The 12,109-nt window shown below is 39.2% G+C and overlaps 1 protein-coding gene across 3 annotated transcripts in view; it reads left to right on the top strand.

The window, feature by feature from the left end:
- The window catches only part of LOC150082208 (uncharacterized), a 285,622-nt gene that overhangs the window by 87,278 nt on the left and 186,235 nt on the right, over positions 1-12,109 (top strand). For all 3 annotated transcript variants that reach the window (XM_090379171.1, XM_090379172.1, XM_090379169.1), the window contains exon 4: positions 2,499-2,612. In XM_090379171.1, the coding sequence (XP_090235297.1) occupies positions 2,499-2,612 (114 nt within the window). The remainder of the gene's footprint in view (positions 1-2,498; positions 2,613-12,109) is intronic.

Below are 12,109 nucleotides of genomic sequence, written 5' to 3'. Positions count from 1 at the left end.
CCTTCTGTTGTCTTCCATCTAAAGGATGTCAGAAGGATTTTGACGAATCTCAATGCTAAGAAAGCTCCAAGTCCTGATGGTATTTCTCCACTTGTTCTCAAAACCTGTGCTCCTGAACTTACTCTTGTACTTTGCCGCCTTTTTTCACTTTCTTATTCCAAAGGTGTTTTTCCTTCTGCTTGGAAATATGCTCATAACCAGCCAGTTCTTAAAAAAGGTGACAAATCCCTCCCATTCAATTATTGCTCCACTGCAATTACTTCTACTCTTTCTAAAGTAATGAAAAAATCCATTAACTGCCAACTCTTAAACTACCTAGAAACCTTCCGTCTGATCAACGATCGCTAGTATGGATTCTGTCAGTGTTGATCCACTGGTGATATTCTGGCTTAAGTTACCCATTTATGGACAGATTCAATGGAAAAGTTCGGTAAAACACAAGCAGTTGCTCTTGACATTTCAAAGGCTTTCGATCGTGTTTGGCATAAAGGTCTTCTAAATGAGTGTCCATGTTATGGTTTGCCAACTGTTTTTTGTAATTGGTTATCCAGTTTTCTCTCTGATCACTCACTGAAGGTGATGGTAGATGGCTCTCTGTCTTCTAACTTCTCCACTAATGCAGGTGTCCCCCCCAAGGTTCAGTTCTTTCCCCCATTCTTTTCCTCTTGTATATTAATGACCTTCTTCCACTAACTGGAAATCCTATCCATAGTTTTGTCGATGATAGCACATTGCATTCCACTTTCCATTTTGAGAAACCTTGCCCTGCTCAATCAGCTTCAACTTCTCGAAAATCCGCTTCCAATTCCTTTAATGACGAACTGCAGGTATGCATTTAATGATTTAATGCTAATACTCCAGTGGGTCAAAGACAATTTAGTTGATTTCAATCCTTCTAAAACTCAGTCTTGTCTTATATCTCTCAAAAAGGATTCTTCTGCTCCTATGCTTATCTTTGGTGACACTCTGATTTCTAGGCAAGATGATATATCTCTTTTGGGGATTACCCTGACCTAATCTTTCTTGGCACAAGCACATTACAAATATTGCTTCCTCTGCATCTAAAAAACTTGGTTTTCTCTTTCGCTCTCGGCGCTACTTTTCTTCTAAACGGCTGTACACTCTGTACAAATCGCAAATCCACCCTACCATGGAATATTGATCCCACATCTGGGGCGGTGTCCCCAAAACCTCTCTCAGGTTTCTAGATTCCATTCAGAAGAAGGCAGTTAGGTTAATTAATGATTCATCTCTAACAGAGTCTCTCCACTCACTGTCTCATAGACGTACTGTTTCTGCTGCATGCCTCTTCTACAGATACTTCCATGGGCACTGTTCTTCTGAATTGGCTTCTATAATTCCCGCTCTCTCTTTCAAAACAGTGCAAACACGTGCCACCACCAGTCAACATCCATTTATTGTCCAACTTCAAACTCACAGAACCAACTTTTCATCTTCCTTGTTTATTCATTCAGCTGCCGTTTTCTGGAACAACCTTCCTTCATATGTATTTCCTGAAAATTGCAGTCTACAGAAGTTCAAGTCTAATGTCAACAAATATCTTCTTTCATCTTCTCAACCTCCAACCGAAGCATGGTACTAAGTGCTATAGGTTCTAATACCTCTCGTGTTTGGGGTTTCCATTAAAAAAAAAAAATGTTGTTGTGTTGAAAGTCAGATATCGAATGGCAGGACCTCGGGGTATTGTTTCCCGCTGCTTCTTAAAGTCCACAATGGAACGTTGGCCTGTGTAATAACACACAGGCCAATGTTACATAATAGAAATGCAGCAATTGTTTTGTCATCAGTTTCCGACTTACAATACTTCTTTTCATTGCACATTAATTTGGTAACCAAAACCAAATGGAAAATGACTGTCAGAATGCAAGATACATCTTGTGTTTCATACAAGCTTGTGTGAAATCTCTGGACAACATAAGGTGAGTTACTGTTTCAGTAATTTGTAACCCACAGAGTTTAGTGAGATGGCATGTTACAGCACTTAACATTTCAGACTGAAGTGTTAGAAGAATGTTACACCATAGTAAGTTTTCTCCATACAAGATCTGTGTTGTACAAGAATTGGTAAGATAGCTACTATACCCCAGCAGATGCTTCAAAGGATGAAGTCTAGTGTCAAGTCATATGAGGCAGAGTGTATAGCTTAAGATGGTCACTTTAATGACACTGTTTTCAAGATATATAAAAAAAAGCTTAGTGAGCTTATAATTTTTTTCATTATTGTTAGTGTGTATGTTAAAATGATATAATTTTTTGTCAATATAGCACTCAAATATTAGATTATATAATATGTCCATACATTTTGTCAAATCCAGTATAAAGCATTATGGTAATTTGAACTTTTCTGATTATTGTGTATGATGTTACTAACGAATAAAGAATTTCTTTATGATATTACTTGAGGTAGTGAAATTCCATTTTCTACTTGAATGGTGAATTAGCATCATTTAAAAAATTTATACTGTTTGCTTTCATAGGTTGGAAAAAGAGCTGGCAAAAAATTGACTCTTTCTGTTCAAGATATTTCACAAGATGATGAAGTTGCAGCTACAGCTGCTACAGGAGAAGACACTCCTTCTGTAGTTGAAAAGGTATGAAATAGGCCTAGTAGGTAATATTAGAACAGCTTTTCATATTTTTCAGAACTGAATGAATACAACAATAAAGTTGGTAAAAGAGTAGAGTGCAGTGAAACTGCATTTCCTTGTCTTCAGTTATTTTTATTTTCAAAAAATGAAAATAAAATGGTAGTTGAGTTGAATGCCAAAGGCTGTTTTCTTTGTAGAGATTATATGTGTACAAACTACTTTTTGTAGTTCTACTCAAGTGCTATATTTTGTCAAGGAAAATCCAACAACCTTATTTTTATCATCTGTCTTACACTATATATTGTTCAGTCCTCAAATATTCCAAGATAATCAGCAGGCCTTCTGATTGTTAGTTTAATTTAAATAATTATAGTTCAAGCTCTTGTAGAGAATTGTTGTTCAACCGATGATTCTTTCTATGTCCATGATGTGAGGAGTGTACTGATCTTAAATCGAAACTTGGTGCGTTACTGTATGAAGTCGAGTTACTTGAAGAAATGATTGAAACTAGATGACACAGAGAGAGAGAGAGAGAGAGAGAGAGAGAGAGAGAGCAGAAGATTCATCAGAGACAAAATTGTCTAGTAAATTTCTAAGCAGAGTGTACCTTGATCCTTGATTCAGGCCTCAGTACAGAATGGTCATGTGCATACTTCTCTGGTTTGGAGGGATTTAGCTTGGTTGGAGAACTTTGTTTCCAGTGCAATAGGTAACATTTTTAGTTGCATTAGCATATATGCATAAAGTACCAGTTGTCTATCCTTCCACCTTTCTGTTTGTCCTTCTGCATGTAATAACTCAACTTCCATAGGATGGGTTTTCACGAAATTTTATATTTGGCCCTTACAAAAAGATTTACCAAGCCTTAAACACCTCGATGAAATCACCTTGCAGGTGCCTGGTTTTCAGACTCTGCAATTTTCAGAACTGAAGCCTTTCTTGGTAAAAGCACCCTTTTGTTCCCCTCACCAATCCTGTTGACCTTCTTTGTACCTGTTCTAGCAGCTCTAAAGCCTTCCAAAAATGAGGCATACGGACCTGTATGCAGTACTCAAGGTGTGGTCTGACCATTACCTTATACAAATGGTTAATCACCTTCTTATCCCTGGTAGCAAAATTCCTGTATATCAGTGGTTCTCAAAGTGGGTGCCACGGCACCCTAAGGTGTCACTTACTCTTTATAGGGGTGCCACGGTGTCAAATTTAGTGTCGGCTTACATCATGGGCATCGCTACAAAAGGTCATTGAATTTCATGCAACTGTGTAAATTAGAAGTTGTCATGAAATAATTGCTGACCGCATCGCAGTGTTTATGTACATACACCTACATATACGGAACAGCCGAGCCGTCCGTTGCGTACACAGTATTTGAAACAGCACCACCTTACAAAATATTCTACCACCGCCCATTGCACCCGGTGCTGGGATTGCCGGGCATTTTTCATAATGGTTTAGGGTGCCTTCACATTAAAAAGTTTGAGAACCACTGCTGTATATCATTGACAAAATACCATGAGCTGTCCTGGCAGCCAGTCTGCACTGCTCAGAGAACTTTATTGCCATCCCGTGCTGTTGCCTCAATGGCATAGGACTGCAGGGAAAGTCAGATCTAGAGGAACCCTGTATAAATAAAGGACTAATCAAAGCCATCTATTTCAGGTTACTGTGTCCCCAACCTGACTGGTGTGAATAGCAAACACCACTGGTTATCTGGAGAAGGAGTAGTGGAGATCAGGTGCTTGCATTAGCCTGGGGTGAATCTTATAGTGGCCTCCAGGACTATGCTGGCACACCTCCATTCTCCTGTATACATCTATGATGAGGATAGGGGTCCAGCGGTATATTCTGCAACCCATGACAAGGAGTTTCTCTCCTCTGTTGGCCGTGCATCTCCATGATCAGGATGTTAGTTTTCCCCGAGTCTGGAATGCTGCAGATGCATATGTTTCCATCAGGAAATTCATAATGAGTGAACCAGTATGGTTACTTGTATTTCCTCAGTGATGTAATACAAAACATGTGGGGCTGTCATCATGAGAGATGTTTATTTTTACACCAATTCAACTTTGATATAATGGCATCACAACCTAAAAGATCAATGCTATAGGATCAATTTTGTGTCCTTTCTTCATTTTATTTATAAAATGTATAATGAAATTTGCTATAAATTTCTCCATGCCTTAATAAAGAGTTGAAGTAAGAACAGTAGTTTATTATTATTATTATTAGTAGTAGTAGTAGTAATAGTAGCATATGATGCAAGAAAGCAAGCTTATACAGCATCAGTAAAAAAAACCTTTCCACATCACGTATCCATCCACCCCAGTAGTTTTCTCTAGTTCTTTGAATTTATTCCAACTATCTACTTTCACGACAACAAATCGAAGTTTGTTCCAACAATCAGTCATCTGCTACCCAAAGTCAAACTTCTGCACATCTGTCCTGCAACTGTTCTTCCTTATTTGAATTTATGCCCCTCGTGTGTATTCCTGAGCTAGAGGAAGAATGAAATCAATATTGAGCTTGCTCAATCCATTCAAAAACTTAAAACACCTCAATTAGATCACCTCATGGGTGCCTAGTCTCCACATTCTGCAGTTTACAGAACTGAAGCCTTTCTTGGTATGACTACCCTTTTTCATTTCCTTCACCAATCTTGTTGCGCTTCTCTGCACCTATTTCTGCAAATCTACATCCTTCCTAAAATAAGGTTTCCAGACTTGTACACAGTATTCAAGATGTGGCCTAATCATTGCCTGATACATAGGGATAATCACCTCCCTATACCTGCTGGAAAAATTCTTGTATATATCATTGACAAAACCCCATGAGCTGGCCTGGCAGTCTGTCTACATTGCTCAGAGAACTTCATAACTGACTGCACAATTATCCCATGGTCTTTTTTGTTTTCCTCTACCCTGAGTATAGAAGTAAACAGTTGGTACATTAATATGGGATTACTGTTACCCATATGCAGTACCTTGCATTTGTGTGTTAAACTTCATCTGCCATTTCTCAGCCCATCTGCCTAATTTTTTTAGATCTTAGTTGATAACTTATGTCAAATATTTGTTACTGTTTTTAAGAATAGACTTGTGTGTGAATGACTTTTCATGCAACTGGTTAAATGTGGAAATATAAGTATATGACACAAAATAGGAATTAACTGTGGCACACAGGTTTTAAGAACAACTTGAATGCTGCAAGCCCAGGAGACTTGTGTATTAAAATTGTTTGAGATTCCTTTTGATTTCTTTCTGGTACAAAGTAAGAGGAGATAATTGCTATAGCTGTAGTTTTCTGTAGTTTTTTTACCCTGATAACGTTCCTATATTGTCATCTGAAGTTAGTGTGGAAGTAAGGATGGACAGTAAAAGTTATGGTCAGCTGTTTTAGTTGAATCTGAATTCAATATAGTTTGGAAAGGATGCTATATGGTTGTTTTCCATTACATTTGTTGTGGAAGTTGATAGCCTAAATAAATTTAAGGCTGAGCTGGACAGGCATTTGGAATGAATGGAGGTGTGAAATGGGAGGTTTTTTTTTTTTTGTTTTTGTTTTTGTTTTTGTTTTTTTTTTTTTTTTTGGGCTGTTGCTGTTTGTTTGTTTGTTTGTTATTTGGTTTTAGGAGCATTAGCAACTAAGGCCATATTGCTCCGGGGATATGCAGTGGTCATGGGCTTGAACCCCGGTCTAATCAAGAAGTGTGTGCTACGCACTGCTGCTCCTGTCCACCTGGCTACGGAGGCACCTGGGCTGATGCAGCATAAGCTTGCTTTCCTGCATCGTATACCTCTACTAATGCTAATCTGCAACATTTTTTCATTATTATCAGTTTCAGTTTTGCACTTTTATATCATTCTGTATTTTGAAAGTGAAATAGTAGTATGACAATCAGCAGCAGCCTAGAGGGCAAGTTGCTGGGGATTTCAAGAGCTGCTGTGAGTCATTATGGAACAAGCAAAAACATGGGCTGTGTTAGGGTAACTAAGAGTAAGAACAAGTGCATGTATACTTGTATGTACATTGATGCTAGAAGTATAGTAAATAAAATTGATGAATTTGTAGTGCTGATCAAGACATCAAAGGCAGATATTGTTGGGATATCAGAGACATGGTGTCACACAGATGTAAGCAGTGCAGAATTGGAATTTGGAGGGTGCAGAAAGGACAGACAGGGTAGGAAGAGAGGAGGGGCTATGCTGTTAGTTAAGAGACACATAAAAAAATAAAATCTAAGGAAGTGCATCCAGTTGACATGGGTGGACAGTGCAATGTCAAGTCGTTTGGTGTGACATAAACACTGGGAAAGGGAAAATGAGAGTAGGAGTGTTATAGGCCTAATGACTATGATGAGTACAATGAACATTTGTGCAGAGAAATAGAATGATCCAGTAAATCAGAATGTCTTGTAATGGGGGATTTTAATCTTCCAGATATTGACTAGAACTTGTGGGTTGGTCACTTGCCAACTAGCAAGATTTTTGTGAATTTATAGGAGGACTGTTTTCTACAGTAACATGTCCGAGAGGTAACCAGAGGGAGTAGTACCCTGATTTGATTATCAGCAGTGATTATTCATGCATTAAGAATTTGCAGATAAAGGAATCACTAGGTGACAGTGATCACAGTGTACTGATGTGGGATTTACTTAAAGATGTAACTACTATCAAGGGTAAAGGGAAGGGTTTTTGTTTTCGTAAAGGCAACTACAGTGGTCTCAGACAGTTTTTAAATTCTATACAGTGGGATAAACTGATGATGTTACTAACGGTGAATTCTAAATGGGAAGCCTTCAGGGACTTAATCTTGTAGGCTACTAGGCATTTCGTACCAACTAAGAAATCCTGTTCAAGGTTCAGGCCTAAATGGATGTCGGATGAATTAATGAGGCTTGTGACAGAAAAGAAAAATGCATGGGATGCGTATAAATTATCAGGTAACACAGAAGCCTATGGTGGATATAAGCTGGTCTATAATCAAGTCACAAAGGAGGCTAGGCAGGCAAAGACAGATTACGAGAAATCTTTGGCAAAGTACGTAAAGAAAAACAGCAAAGAGTTTCTTACTTATGTAAACTCTAGAAGGAAGGGGATGAATCAGATTGGCCCACTTAACATAAATGATTCAACTATTGGTGATCCTGCTCAAGTAGCTGATAAACTGAATGAGTATTTTGCATCTACATTCACACATGAGGAGTTATTCAAGGAGGGGAATGCCAGAAGTTTATCAAACTCTAACAGCGAGATAAGTGATTTTGTAATAATTGAGAAGTAAGGGGAGGAGAAATTGTTGAAGTTAAACATAAAAAAGGCACTTGGGGCAGATAGAATCTATCCAGTTATAATGAAGGAGGCAGCAAGGGAAGTAATAAAACCCTTAGCCATAATTTTGAGAGCATCCTTAGAGTCAGGGGAGTTCCCATGCACTGGATATGTACAAATGTATCCCCAATTCACAAAGTGGGTTCAAAGGGTGACACAAATAATTATACACCTGTTGGTTTAACTTCTGTTGTGGGGAAAATAATGGAGTCACTGTTTAAGGAGGTGATAATGGATCACATAGATCCTGTATCACCTCCTGTATCACGTCCTCCTGACGCAAAAAATTATTTTGATATCATATACTTGGATTTCAGGAAAGCTTTTGATACTGTTCCGCATGGAACCCTGTGTACAAATTGGAGCAGTATGGCATTAAGTGCAAGTTGTTGCAATGGATAAAGAAATGGTTGACTGGGAGACAGCAGAGAGTGGTAATAAATGGATATTTCTCTAAGTGGACTAGGGCTATTAGTGGAGTCCCCCAGCATTCAGTGCTGTTGTTTTGTGTATTCATCAATGATATCGATGAAGGTATATCAGGCTTAATGTCCAAGTTTTCAGATGATACAAAGGTTGGCAGGGTTGTTAACGACAGTAAAGACAGTATGCTACTGCAACTGGATCTAGGTAAGTTGGGAAAATAGGCTGAGAAGTGGCAACTGAAGTTTAACATTGACAAATGCAAAGTACTGCATATGGGTAGAAGTAACCCAAGAAAAACGTACCGTGTGGTACTACACTCAGAGAGGTGGAGACTGAAAAAGACCCGGAGGATAATTGTGCAGTCAGATATGAAGTTCTCTGAGCTCTGGCAGACTGGCTGCCAGAGCAGGTCATGGAGTTTTGTCAATGATATATAGGAATTTTGCTAGCAGAGACAAGGAGGTGATTATACCTTTGTATAAAGCAGTGGTCAGGCCACACCTTCAGTACTGTATATAGGTCTGGAGGGCTTATTTTAAGAAGAATGTGGAGTTGCTAGAACGAGTACAGAGAAGGGAAAAAAGATTGGTGAGAGGAACAAAGGAACAAAGTTGCAGCATCTGGAGCCTAGGCACCTGCGAGGTGATCCGATATAGTTATACGAAGCCTGGAATGGTTTGAGCAGCCTCAATGCTGACATGATACTTCCACTTGCTCAGATTAAGAACCTAAGGGAGCATAGATTCAAATTGAGGAAAGACAGTTGTAGAATAGATGTGCAGAAGTTTGCCTTTAGCCAGTGTGTAGTTGATTGATGGAGCAGACTTTCATCTGTTAGCATTAATATTAGCATTAGTAGATGCATGTGATGCAAGAAAGCAAGCTTATGCAGCATCAGCCAAAAAAAAAAAAAAAAAAACCTTCCACTTCACCCCTCTGTTCGTTCGAAATACCAGTCCAGCTGAGCCTTAAATTTATTTAGGCTATCAACTTCCACAACAAGGGATGGAAGTCTGTTCAACCAACCTAACTACCCGCTGGCTAAATGCAAATTTCCGCACATCTATCCTACATCTGTCTTTCTTCAATTTGAATTTATGCCCTCTCAGGTGATTATTCTGAGCAAGAGGAAGAATCCCATCAGCATTGAGCATGCTCAAACCATTCAAGGCTTTATACACCTCTATCAGATCACCTCGCCGGTGCCTAGTCTCCAGACATTGTAGTTTGCAAAACTTAAGCCTTTCTTCGTAAGAGCAACCCTTTGTTCCATTCACTAATCTTGTTGCCCTTCTCTGTACTCGTTCCAGCAGCTCTACATCCTTCTTGAAATGAGGCCTTCAGACCTGTATACAGTACTCAAGGCGTGGCCTGACCATTGCCTTATACAAGGGAATAATCACCTCCTTATCCCTGCTAGAAAAATTCCTGTATATCATTGACAAGACACCATGAGCTACTGTTGCAACCTGTCTGCACTGCTCAGAGAAATTCATATCTGCCTCACAATTACCCCCAGGTCCTTTTCAATTCTCTACCACTGTCAATGTAGTACCACAGAGTTGATAAGTTGCACTGGGGTTGCTGTTTCCCATATGTAGTACTTTTCATTTGTCAATGTTAAACTTCATTTGTCACCTCTTAGCCCATCTGCTCAACCTTTCCAGATCCTGTTGCAGCAGCATAGCGTCAGTAGTGGCCTTAACAACCCTGCCAACCTTTGTATCGTCTGCAAACTTGGACATTAAGCTTGATATACCATCATCAATATTATTTATAAATACAGAAAACAATAATGGACTGAACACTGAACCCTGAGGGACTCCACTAATAACATTAGTCCACGATGAGCAGTGTCCATTGATTACCACTCTCTGTCTTCTCCCCCTCAACCACCCCTTTATCTATAGCAGCAATTTGCCTCCAATGCCACACTGCTCCAATTTGTGCAGCAGTCTTCCAAGTGCAACAGTATCAAAAGCCTTTCTAAGATCCAAATATATAATATCAAAGTTATTCCCTGCATCTAGCTCTTTTGTGACTGCATCATAGTATCCAATCAGATTGGTCAGGCAAGACTTTACAAAACCATGCTGTGTCCGAGCTATAACTGAAGTCTTGTCTAGATGATCCTGCAGTGCTTCTTTAACCAGTGCCTCCATTAATTTTCCTGGGACAGAAGTTAAACTCACAGGTCTATAATTACTTGTGTCAGCCTTTGATCCTCCTTTGTGAATTGGGGTCACATTTGCACATTTCCAGTCTATGGGTACCTCCCCTGAGTCCAAGGAAGCTCTCATAATTATGGCTAAGGGTTTGCTTACTTCCTTTGCTGCCTCTTTTAATATAACTGGATAGATCCCATCCACCCCAGGTGCCTTTCTTGTGTTTATCTTAAACAATTTCTCCTCCACTTTACTCTCAGTTATTACAAGATTATCTAGCTTACTGCCAGAGTTGAATACAACTCTAGCATTCGCCTCGCTGAATAACTCCTCGTGTGTGAATGTCGATACAAAATATTCATTTAGTTTGTTAGCTACCTGAGCAGGATCATCAACAGTTGAACCATCGATATCAAGTGGACCAATCTGATTTATCCCCTTCCTTCTAGAGTTTACTTAAGTAAAGAACTCTTTGCTGTTTTTCTTTGCATCCTTTGCCAAAGATTTCTCATAATCTGCCTTTGCCTGCCTAACCTCCTTAGTGACTTGGTTACAGACCAGCTTATATCTATCATAGGCTTCTGTGTCACATGTTAATTTATATGTATACCATGCATTTTTCTTTTCTGTCATGTGTCTCATTAGTTCATCCGACATCCATTTAGGCCTAAATCTTGAACAATATTTCTTAGTTGGTATGTAAAGCCTAGTAGCTTCCAAGACAAGTTCCCTGAATGCTTCCCATTTTGAATTTGCTGTTGGTAACATCAGGAGTTCGTCCCACTGTATAGAATTTAAATACTGTCTCAGACCATCGTAGTCGCCTTTACGAAAGCAATAACTCTTCCCCTTATCTCTGATGGTAGTTACCTCTGAGTAAATCTCACTTCAGCACACTGTGATCACTGCCACCTTGTGGTTCCTTTATCTGCAGATTCTTAATGCATGAAGAATCACTACTGATAATCAAATCAAGAATATTACTCCCTCTAGTTGCCTCCTGAACATGCTGATGTAGAAAACAATCATCCAATAAATCCAAAAAAGCCTTGCTAGTGTGTGAGTGACCAACCCACAAATTCCAGTCAATAGCTGGGAAATTAATATCCCCCATTATAAGACTCTCTGATTTACTCGCCCACTCTATTTCCCTGTACATTTTCTTATTATACTCATCAGAGTCATTAGGCCTATTGCACACTCCTACTCTCAATTTCGATGTCGCAATGCTTATGTCACACCAAACTGACTCGACACTGCACTGTCCAGCAATGTCAACTGGCTTCATGTCCTTGAATTTTATGTGTTTCTTAACTAATAGCATAACCCCTCCTCCTTTCCTATCCTTTCTGTACACATTGTACTCCCCAAATTCCAGTTCTGCATTCCTTATATCTGTGTGACACCACGTCTCTGATATCCCAACAATATCCGCCTTTGATGCTTTGAGCAATATCTCAAATTCATCAAATTTATTTTCCAATCTCCTAGCATTGGTGTACACGCAAGTATGCATGCACCTGTTCTTTTTTTTTAGCTACCCTAACACAACCCATGTGTTTATCTGTACTGCAATGACTCC

The sequence above is a fragment of the Mastigoproctus giganteus genome, chromosome 8 (assembly GCF_048544385.1).
Source record: "Mastigoproctus giganteus isolate SK-2022 chromosome 8, ASM4854438v1, whole genome shotgun sequence".
NCBI classification, from domain to species: domain Eukaryota; kingdom Metazoa; phylum Arthropoda; class Arachnida; order Uropygi; family Thelyphonidae; genus Mastigoproctus; species Mastigoproctus giganteus.
The sequence above is the reverse complement of the archived record's forward strand: the minus strand, read 5'-3'. Positions and strand labels throughout refer to the sequence as shown.